The sequence below is a fragment of the Rhinopithecus roxellana genome, chromosome 11 (genome assembly GCF_007565055.1).
Source record: "Rhinopithecus roxellana isolate Shanxi Qingling chromosome 11, ASM756505v1, whole genome shotgun sequence".
Lineage (NCBI taxonomy): Eukaryota > Metazoa > Chordata > Mammalia > Primates > Cercopithecidae > Rhinopithecus > Rhinopithecus roxellana.
This window is the reverse complement of record NC_044559.1, coordinates 52155781-52167465: the sequence shown is the minus strand read 5'-3', so window position 1 is coordinate 52167465 and position 11685 is coordinate 52155781. Positions and strand designations below refer to the sequence as shown.

Here is an 11685-nt window from a genome sequence, read left to right as displayed (position 1 = left end):
ACAGAAGCACTTCTCACCCCTGCTTGGCAGGGAATGCTGCACATCCCTGGAACTGGGATGGGGACTGCCGTCCGGTAGGAGGGACCAGGGTCCAGCAGCCAAGGCCGGGCCTCTCCCAGAGAAGCCCCCGAGAATTTGGCAGAGCCAGTTCTAGTCCTGGCGCATCCCACGTGGACGGCAGCTTGCGCTGCACATGCTGCCCCTTCTCACTCTTCCTCCACGGGACGGGCGTGCAGAGACCAAGTCCCCCTGGGTCTTCAGGATGGAGACGCGATGTCCCGTTTTGTCCCTGCCCTCAGGTCCCACTGGAGGAAAAGGGTCCCATTCAACGTGGGGCTGTAAGAAAAGAAACGTAGAGTGCAGAGTCAGCGAGGCTCCGCTCGGCCAGAATGAGGGGTGAGGGGCGAGGGGCGAGGGACTGCGTGCAGAGGATGTCAGGGAGGGTCCGCTCGGCCGGGGTGAGGGGTGAGGGGTGAGGGATGAGGGGTGAGGGGTGAGGGGCTGTGTGGAGAGGAAGATCCCTGCCCCCAGGGAAGCTCCTCTTGGGACCTGATGAAGGGTGGGGACTCGAGGACCGAGGTGACCGAGGTGAACGATGATGTGACGTCCTATTTGCCCCCCTTCCAGTTTGGAAGGAGGCAGACATTTATGCTGGCGGGTGCCATGGTAGCAGCAGCAGCAGCCATGACCCGCAGACTCCAGCTATCCCGGCCTAGGCCGTTCCAGCCTGGCAGGGAGACCCAGCCCTCCTGGCTGAATCTCCAGCACCACCCAAGCCTGTACTCAGCAGCATCCAAAAAAGAATGAGGATGAATCACAGAACCACTGTGTCTGCCCCCAGGGCCTGCTGCCTAGTGCCACCGAAGCAGAAAGACCACCTAGAGAGGGTCCTGCACGTTTCTGCTACACTGGGTTGGGGGGGTGGACCCTGCTCTCCTTCCCTCTCAGGAAAGGTGAGCACCTTGCAGCCTCTACAGTGGAAGACTCTGGGCCTGACCCCCAGGGAGGGACTTCCAGTGTTGAAGGACGCAGGTGGCTTTCTAACGACCCTTTTGGGGATGCTGGGCCATCGCCTTCTGGTTCATCAAATGGCAGGGGGGCAGCTCCCTGGCAGGGCAGGGGCCAAGGTGTCTTCCGGGAAGCAGAGCGGGACCCCTGCCAGGCCCCGCCAATGAAATACTCACCACGTTAGGGTGCCAAGATGGACTATGACCAGAGAATGAAAGCTAAGGAGAAAAATAAGAACAAAAATAAAAACTGAAACGGAAAGGGGAGGATGGAGACACGGAAGGAAAGAAAGAGAAAAAAGAGTTGGTAGTGCTTCTGGCAAGAAATACACGTGATTACAGACTGAAGACAGAGCTGTTGGCAGGGAGGAGAGGGCTCCATTTAGGACTGCCGAGGGAGGGATGCTGCCCAAATCCCCCGGGCTAAGGGGTGCTGCCGCCACCCCTAGGAACACGCTAAGGGACCCTGCACCATGCAGACTTGGGTGGTGGGTGCTGGTCGGGGACCCCACACCCAGCGTGTCCCCAGCAGCACAAGGCCAGCCTCCCGGGGACTCCTCCTCCCTGAAGTGACACCCATCGCTAAGACCTGCTGCAGGAATTCTCAGTGAGAGCACCAATGGGGTAATAATAATGGTGAAAGTTGTATTGAAAAACATTCCAGTTGCCCAGCAAACAAAAGCAGGCCTGTGACAATACTGTGGTCTCAGTCCCACCACAGGCAGCAAAGTACAACCAGCACCCTGAGTAGACAAAGCACACACAGCCTCACTCTGGGCTGGGGGTCGGGAGCCAGGCCCATCTGGACACGAGAGAAAATCGGGCAGTGGGGCATAGCTTGGAAATGAAGGGCTGTTTAGCTAGATTTAAGAAATAACACCTGACCTATTCTTTTCTTTGGAGACAGGATCTCAGTCGGTCACCCAGTCTGGAGTGCAGTGACGTAATCGTGGCTCACTGCAGCCTCAACCTCCCAGGCTCAGGAGATCCTCCCACCTCAGCCCCCTGAGTAACTGAGGTTATAGGCACATGCCACCATGCCCAGCTATTTTTAAGAATTTTTTTCTAGAGAGAGGGTCTCACTATGTTACCCAGGCTGGTCTCGAAATCCTGGGCTCAAGCAATCCTCCCATCTAGGCCTCCTAAATTACTAGAATTACAGGCATGAGCCACCACGCCCAGCCCTCATATTTTTCTAGTATTTAATACAAACAAACGTCCTTAGGTTAAGATGCAAAATGAAACAGACCTTTGGTTTGGGGGGGGAGACATTTGGTTTGAGGGGGAGACATTTTGTTTTGGGGGAGACATTTGGTTTGGGGGAGACATTTGGTTTGGGGGGAGACATTTGGTTTGGAGGGGAGACATTTGGTTTGGGGGAGACACTTGGTTTGGGGGGAGACATTTGGTTTGGGGGAGACATTTGGTTTGGGGGGAGACATTTGGTTTGGGGGGAGACATTTGGTTTGAGGGGGAGATATTTTGTTTTGGGGGAGACATTTGGTTTGGGGGAGACATTTGGTTTGGGGGAGACATTTGGTTTGGAGGGAGACATTTGGTTTGGGGGAGACATTTGGTTTGAGGGGGAGACATTTGGTTTGAGGGGGAGACATTTGGTTTGGGGGGGAGACATTTGGTTTGGGGGGAGACATTTGGTTTGGGGCGAGACATTTGGTTTGGGGGAGACATTTGGTTTGGGGGAGGAGACAGACATTTGGTTTGGGGGAGACATTTGGTTTGGGGGAGACATTTGGTTTGGGGGAGACATTTGGTTTGGGAGGAGACATTTGGTTTTGGGGGAGACATTTGTTTTGGGGGAGACATTTGGCTTGGGGGAGACATTTGGTTTGGGGGGAGACATTTGGTTTGGGGGAGACATTTGGTTTGGGGGGAGCCCTCTGAGGCTCAAGCCCCAAGAACACTGTGTCCCCCCCGGCGTTGCTGGCAGCCCTGGTGTGCTAGTGGGTGCTTCCACACGTGGCCTGGTGTCCACTGGGGCCTCAAAGGCTGTGCCCTGAGTAACTCGTTCTTCAGGATGATGATTCTCACAGGCGGCAGTGAGCGCCCAGCGGAAGGGCTTAGGTGTCACTGCCTACGAGGGGCAGGGCAGGCCTAGGGTGGGATGTGGGATGACACATGGCCCCTCGAAGGTGACTGCTGTCCAGAGGGACCTGCTGTCTCCTGGCAAGTGCAGAGCATCTGTGGGCTGTTCCTCAGGCCAGGACCAGCACATGCCAACCATGGGGCGTCCTAATGCCAGCCTCCTGTACACTCCGGAAGGACGAGGCTGAAGGTGGGGCCACTGGCCACTTCATTCAGCCCCCGGTGGGAGTCGGTCACTTCAGTGAGCTCCACTGCACAGACTTAGCACAAAGTCTCACTCTGGGCTGGGGGTTGGGAGCCAGGGCCCCAGGACCAATCACAACAGAGTGAACACTCTCACCCCCAGACATCACTGAACCAGCCCCACGTGGGAGAACAAGCCCTGCCCTGAACACCTGCAGGCATCCCCGGGAGGGTAGGGACTCTGCTGTGCTCCCCTCACCCTGACTTGGGGAGCACCAAGCCTGTTATGTGCATGGACAGAGCACCCCTGACCCCACACCTCCTGGAGCCAGGACCCTGAGAAAGAGCCAGACAGCCCTCCCAGCCCTGGCGTGTGGCCTCAAACTAACTGCACTTCAACGGGTGCTTCTGATCTGGGAACTTGATTCTTAGACCAGCGCAAGGTGAACCTGCAGGGATCAAAGGCTTCCACACAGTCCAGGCTTCCGTGATGAGAGGAACCCGAGGCCATTGGCTCCAGATGGGGAAACTGAGGCCACAAGAGGATAGGCTCCTCTGAGGTCGCATGGCTGGGCGCTGGCAGGGGCATTCCTAGACCCCAGGGCTCCTGTCTCCCGGTCCAGAGCCCTTGCAGCCACCACCCTGCAGGCTTTTTCTGCTCAGCTCCACCCAGTCTTCAGGTGGCCGCCTCCTGCCGCTGCTGGGAGCTAAGTCTGCTGCCCCCACGGCCTGGAGCTGAGTGACTCAGGTGGGAGTGGCCCTCTCCCTTGATCTTAACAAGCAAACCCCCAAACTGCATTTGTTTTACCTTTTCCTCCAGTTCCTTTATTTGTCTCTTCTGAGCTTCTATTCTTTCTTCTAACTCTTTAATTCTCTGCAAGGTTAAAAGGAAAAAAATCTTCAATAGTCACAGTATTTGGAAAACCCAAATCCTTCAAGATTTTCATTCATTTCCTTGGTAACAAATGGTGGCAGAGCAACTGGCATGGCCATGGGCTGTGGCTCCTGACGAGGACACAAGCCTTTGCTGCAGTGCTCCAGCAGGAGAGCAGAGGGCCTTCCCCATGCCACACTCCCTGTGGTGGGAACAGTATGTGTCTGATTCCTGCAACTTCAGCTCAGAAAGCACAATGCCAGACATCCAGGGAAATGGTTGGAATGCATTCCCGGTCCCCCCAGATGCCACTGCAGCAGAGTAAGGGGCCGCCAGAGGGTCACAGGAGAGCTGGGCCTAGAATCTCCTGGTGAGGGGGATGCCAGTGCCTGGGGTCCCCCAAGCATCTGAGCTCCAACCACAGCCCCTCTGAGGCAACAAAGGGGTTGCAGGTGACTGTCCTCACCCTGAGCCCCCAGAGACCAAAGGGGCCCAGGAGGCTAACGAGGAGCCAGCAGAGCATGTCCAACATTAGCCCACCGATGCCCACGGCCAGCTGGCACACAGGGCACTTGTTTATGTGAATTTCAATTAAGCCTTCGCTAGGAGGGTTCTTCACAAGGAGTACATCCATAAAGCCGCCTCCCAGCCAACCTGGCTCATGGAGGAGCTGGGCTGTGCCTACACATCTGGGTCGTCCAGTCTGTGAGGCTCCTCATCTCCCATTAGAGCAGAACTGACCCAACAGGCCTGAGGTCCCACAGTGCCCTGAGGCCAAGGCAGGCCAGGGCTGCTGTCCCCAGAGAACACCCTTGCCATCAGGAAACGGTGTCATGGAAAAGACATAGTAGCCAGGGGTCCAAAAGAGGGGAACTGCCACCCAGAGGCCTCTGCAACATGCCCAGGACACAAGGCTGGTGAGGGAGGCAGTCTGGCCTGAGTGCCTGCCATTGACAGGCATGGCCATCAGGGGCGTGGCCATCAGGGGCGTGACCACAAGACGGCATGGCCAACAGGGGGCGTGGCCATTCTAGGGCATGATCATCAGAAGGTGTGGCCATCCAAGGCTGTGTGTGTGGAAGGCATGACAATGGTGGGGCATGGCCATTGGGGGCACGGCTACCAGGGTGTAGCCATCAGAATATGTGTTATGAGGGGTGTGGCCACGGGAGGGTGGGGCCACAGAGGCGTAGTTGTTGGAGATGTGGCCACGGGACGCCCCGCCTGGCTCTGTGCAGGCCCGGGGCCAGGTCTTTACCCCAGTCCCACTCCCGCCTGCCCCGTACCTGCTGAGCCAGCTGCAGCAGCTCCATACGCTCCCGCAGGATCTGGGCATCCCGCTCGCGCAGCTCACTCATAACTTGGCGTTTCCACTGCTCCACGGCCACCTTGAGCTTCTCGCGCTCCTCCTCTGACAGCAGCTCAGCCACCTTGGCCCCGGCCTCCTGCTGCAGGGCGTCATACAGCATGGCTTCCAGCTCCAGGATGTGCTGGGGCGGAAGGGGAGATGCCTTAGTCCTTGCCTTCTCCCCAGAACAAACCTTTCAGGAAGGGCAATGGAGGCCGGGCCACCCTCCGCCTGGGAGCGAGTCCAGGAGGATGTGCAACAGACAGGAACCCAGTGCTGTGGCCTCTGCAGAAGGACTGGGGCCCCATGGACCTCCCCAGTCTGTGAGAAGACCCTAGAAGCAGAGACGCTGACCAGGCCAGCAGAAGCAGGACCCTGAGCCCCAGGGTGGGGGAGGACTGAGCTATGAAGTGGGGAAGCTGAGTGGGAGGTGGAGGGGCTGCAGGTGGCCTGTGGGGACACAGCAAGGTGGGAGGGAGCTGAGCGGGGGGTCACACGCTGCCTCCCCCAATCCAGTTCATAGACCCATGTAACCCGATCCTGGTGCTATAACCAGCAGCCAAAATACATAATAACCCAGCAGCCAAAACACATAATAACCCAGCAGCCAAAACACATAATAACCCAGCAGCCAAAGTACACACCTTTTCATAAATTCCTGGGGTTTGGCAGTTTGCTCTGCATATTTCAAAGCTTTTCTTAGGCAAATTTTATTGATACAATCTTTGTAAAAAACAAATTCTCACACTACAGAGGCTCTTTCTTCCCAACCAAATATAACATCTTCAGAGAAAGCAGAAATATTAGGAAATGGAAAAAAATACTTTTGGGCCTCAGTTACACTTTATTGTTCTTGACGGCCACAAAATAAACTGTCCCCAGCTGTCACAACCAGCTCACATATCAACCTCCACTTCTCAGAGCAAAAGAGCTCAGTGCCTTTAAGATGAGCTCCAGCTTCTAAAAATAAACCTGGTCGACTGCTGATTTGGAACTAACCTCACAGTGGCTTCACGTGCACCTGGTGGTGGGAGGTGCTCACCAGGACCTCCGCGGTGACATGAACTGTGGGCTGCCTGGATGGGCCTTCCTGCCTTCGGCAGCCACACAGACCACGGTCTACCACACCCATGTCCAGAGAGGCAAAGTTGGCACTAGCCCCTGCCGTAAACAGCCGCCATTGCCCCAGGAGGAACCAGCTCTTCCCCTCCTTGCCCCAGTGTCTCCCAGCAGAGCAGGAAGTGCAGAAAAAAACCTCAGTGCTCACAGGCCTGTGGGTCACCTGAGGGCACCTGAGTGACCGAGAGCCACACCATGAACGACATAGAAGAGAACCAGGCAAGTGAGCAGGGAAAGGGAAGGAAATCAACAGTGAACTCAGAAAACTCGGAGCAACCCAAATGAGGAGGCCTTCCTGTTGGAAGTGGAGAAAGAGGCCCCTCAAATATCACACAGGAAGCGGACCCACCAGCATCATCCAAGAAGAGACCCCACACCAGCATCACACAGGGAGAGACTCCCCCAACATCACACAGGAAGAGGCCCCCCCAGCATCACACAGGGAGAGACACCCTCAGCATCACACAGGGAAAGACACCCTCAGCATCACACAGGGAGAGACCCCCCCCAGCATCACACAGGGAGAGACACCCTCAGCATCACACAGGGAGAGACCCCCCCAGCATCACACAGGGAGAGACCCCCCAATATCACACAGGGAGAGACCCCCCCCCATCAGCATCACTAAGAGGCTCTCCCCAGCATCACACAGGAAGAGATCCCCCCAGCATCACACAGGGAGAGGAACCCCCAGCATCACACAGGGAGAGGAACCCCTAGCATCACACAGGGAGAGGACCCCCCAGCATCACACAGGGAGAGACCCCCCCAGCATCACACGAGGAGAGATCCCCCCAGCATCACACAGGAAGAGACACCCCCAGCATCACACAGGGAGAGAGCCCCCCCAGCATCACACAGAAAGAGACACTCCCAGCATCACACAGGGAAAGATCCCCCAATATCACACAGGAAGAGACCCCCCCCAGCATCACACACAGAGAGGCCCCCCAGCATCACAGGGAGAGGCCCCCCTGCCCAGCATCTCACAGGAAGATGCCCCTCCCACAGCATCTCACAGGAAGATGCCCCTCCCACAGCATCTCACAGGAAGATGCCCCTCCCACAGCATCTCACAGGAAGACGCCCCCAGTCCCCTCCAGAGTAGGGGGCATTAATCCTGGTCCAACCAGCAACCATGTGCCCCCCTCCCCACTGGTCTTTGGGGCTGAATGATCCCCTGAGCAGTTGGCCCCATCTGAGGCCTGAGAACACAGCTACTGTGGAGGTGGCAGAGAGAGATGGCCTCGCAGAAAGCTGAAGCAGTGCTGATTTGATCTTCTGGAAATGTGTGCGGAGACCCACATCTCTAATCCCATGGGGTGTCCACAGGACGTTTGATCACAAGGACCATGGTGGCAGTTCCTCTAGGCCAGGGCCCCCACTCCTGGAGCTTTCTGTGCTCAGATTCTGCATTCTGGTCAGGTCAAGGGGGCCCACAGGCTACTTCTCCAATCATGGGACAACTCTCCCGACCCAGTGGAGGGATTCTGGGCCTGAGGCATCACTCCAGACACAATCTTAAACAAAGGGGATTATCTGTGACATTAGGGTGGAAAAGGTGGATGGCTGAGTAGACAGATGCTGCCTGGGGGCGGGGTGGGGGCTGCCATCCTGGAGGTGCGTAATTTTCCTTTTCCTCTTACACACGCCTCACACACACCTCAAAGTCATGCTGAAAGAAAACATTGCAATATTTTTGTACAATCTTTTTTTTTTGGTATGAAGGACAAATTTGAAATTATGCCATAAAACCTGGAGGCCATCAACCTCGTAAAAATTACCCATATTCTTCCAGGCCCTCAAAACAGTGTTTGACATCAAAGAGCAACTGACAAGCTGGGTGAAATATATGCAATGTACCATTCTTCTGAGTGAGGAAATAAGGGAAATATTTGCAATGAATGGCAAAGGGTTGGTTGCCTTTTTTTATCAAGAACTCTGACCAAAAGGTAGATAGCATGAGAGAGAGGTGGGAAAGGTCACAAACAGACGCGGCGTGGAGTTGCATAGAAACATGTTAAACTTTGAGCTCACCAGGAGACACGCCTGCTAGGACTGCACCAGGCAGCTGCACACCATGTGGTGGAAGTTTGGGGTGCAAGTTGTACCTACTATGGGGAGAAATATTCAACAGTTCCTAACAATGTGTTAAGTGTGCATAACCCTTTGGTTGATCCAAAGAATATTTCCTGCAGATAATTTCTATTTGTGTGTCGGGACGTCAGAAATGGATAGGAATTGCTGTTTTGCTGGTGATAGCTAATGCATGGACACTACCTAAGTCCACTACTGGGTACAAACAGTCCATGATGCGCTCACACCAAGTCGCCTCTTGGGCTGGTGGGAAGCGCCCTGGCTGTGCATGGTCAGGTGAAAGGGAAGCGTGCTGCAGCTCATTGGGGTTCTCAGGTTGTCCCTGAAAATGTACATGCACACACATGTGGGGTGTAATCCGGGAAGGAAAAGAGAACCAGCAAGTGGGTCCCCTTTGTTGGTGGCATCTGGAGTCCAGAGAACAGGAATGGAAAGAAAATGTCCTTTCCTACTGTGAACATTTCCTACCATTGGCGTGATGACCATCTCTCAGAAGATTTCAGACAGCAAGCCTCAGATAAGCATGGGGACCCCACTTTTGCAAAAATACTATGCATATCCCCATCCTGCCAAGAGACCACCAGGAGAGAAACCAGAATGCCCACAGTCTTTCTCTGTGTGCTGGGCACATGGTGAATTTTTTCTTGGATTTTTCTGTGTTGTAAATTAGAACTGTACGTTGATTCTTTCTTCATTCAGAAAAAAAGGCAATATTAAAAAAAGAAATGCATGCCCTTCTCTTCCCTTTCCTGTCTCAAGGTGGGCTGGATTTAAAAACCTTCGAACAATCCTTAGCTCTTTTCCTCTTCACCTATGCATCACCCACAAAGCACCTGCTGCCTGCCAGGCCTTGTGCTGGTCTAGGAGACCAGATGGTAGCAGATGCACACGATCCCTGCTTGCCCCATAGAAAGGCAGACCCATTTCCACGAGTGGGGCGTGTCAGAGCCACCTCACTGGGAGTCAGGGAAGGTTTCCTAGAGGAGATGAGGTGTTAAACTGAGGCTTGCAGTGTCAGTCAGGGATGGGCAGGAGAAGGAAAGGGAGGGAGCCCCAGAAGGACGGAACAGCACCAGCGAAGGCTGGGTGGGGTCCTCCGTCTCCTGGCCTGCGGTGGTGGTGGCTGCATAGCAGTGGAGATGCCTACCAACTAGGCTGATCCCTAGCTGGATCCCAGCTGTCTCTCTAACCAGGAAGTGACGTGGGCCTTGGTGTTCATGGGAGATCACTGTTCTAGAGGGTTCTTCCTTATCCAGCAGAGAGGAACTTGTCTATGCCAGCAATCAGCATGAACAGGATGAGGAAGATGAGGGGGTATGAGGAGGGTGGAGAGCCAAGGGGCTTCGGGGGACAGAGACGGAGCTGAGGGAGGGAGGCGGGAGCCTAGAGCCTGGAGGACCTGTCGCCTTGCCAAGAAGGTCTCTCCGGTAAGGGCAGCCAGGCATCCCAGAAGGCGTGGGCAGAGGAGTATCAGCTGGCTGCAGCATGGATGACCTGGGGCACTGAGGGGCCTCTGCTTTTTACATCAAGCAGCCACCCACTTCCAGCCTCTTTCCTTCTGACCAAAGCAGGCAAGACCCAGAGGACTGCCCGGGAAGCTAAGCCTGCAGCAGCCTGCGCCTGGGGGCCGCCCTATGAGCAGGGTGGACAGACATGCTGCGTGCTGTGCAGGTCCCCGGCCACCTGGAGGGACGCAGGTCTCACCACCGCTGGGGCCAGCTCACCCGGGACTGGCTCTCAGTACCCAGAGGCCATGAGGACGGTGGCCCGGGAAGGACAGCTGGCAACCTGTGAGCTGCTCCCACGCAGGCATGTGCACACGTGCTGGTCAGCAATAGTGAAACTAACCATAGCAACAGGAGGGCCATTACCAGTTTAGCCAGGACTAGCCTCCATGCCCAGCATCTTACAGGAACTCCCAATCCCTAGTGGTTACTGGCTGAATTGGGCCTCAAACCCAGGTCATCTGCTTCCAAAGCCTCCCATGGCTCCCACACTGGCTTCCACAGCAACTGACACGGGCCTTGCACCCCTGCCCAGGATGCCAGGTGCCTGGTGTGACTGCTCTTTGCTCTGTAGGGTTCTGCTTTTGAGCCCTGGCCCCTCTATGTGAGGAACTCGCATCCACAAGTGCAGGAAGGAGAGATGCCTAGTGCGGCAGTCATGGCTGTGGGTGCAGGGGAAGAATGCTGAGATTCGACTCCTGCCTTCATTCTGACTGCGTGTCCTTGGGCAGGTCATCAGCTTCTGTGCCTGGCTGGCCAGATCAGTGCCTGCCACATGGGAAAGCCTCTTGAGTAGGCTCTCATTATAATACTATCATTATCATCCTCATCATCACCACCACCATCACCATCATCATCAATCACCATTGTCACCATGATGATCGCCATCATCAATCACCATCATCACCATCATGATCGCCATCATCACCACCACTACCACTACTGTCATGATCATCACCATCATATCACCACCATCACTAACACCACCATCATCATGATCATCATCATCACCACCAGCATCATCACCTATCATCACCATTACCACTACTACCACCACCGTCATCATGATCATTGCCATCATCATCACCATAACTATTATCACCATCATGATCACCATCATCACTACCAGCATCATCACTGTTATCACCATCATCACTACTAGCAGCATCATCATGATCATCGCCATGATCATCACCATCATCATGACCACTACCACCATCATCACGATCATCATCGCCACTACATCACCACCATCATCACCATCTCCACCACTGCCATCACCATAACCATGATGACCATCATAATCACCATCATTACCACCAGCATCATGATAACCATTATCACCATTATAATCACCATCATCACCATCACCACTACCATCATCATGATCATCACCACCATCATCACCACCATCATCACCACCATCATCACCATCATCACCATCACCAC

At 54.9% G+C, this 11685-nt stretch overlaps 1 protein-coding gene across 1 annotated transcript in view; it reads right to left on the bottom strand.

The window, feature by feature from the left end:
• JAKMIP3 (Janus kinase and microtubule interacting protein 3) overlaps positions 1 to 11685 on the bottom strand; it is a 115047-nt gene that overhangs the window by 441 nt on the left and 102921 nt on the right. Inside the window, 6 exon segments of the mRNA XM_030940699.1 lie at positions 2 to 88; positions 91 to 186; positions 189 to 336; positions 1185 to 1226; positions 4102 to 4167; positions 5454 to 5657. Coding sequence (XP_030796559.1) covers positions 2 to 88; positions 91 to 186; positions 189 to 336; positions 1185 to 1226; positions 4102 to 4167; positions 5454 to 5657 — 643 coding nt within the window.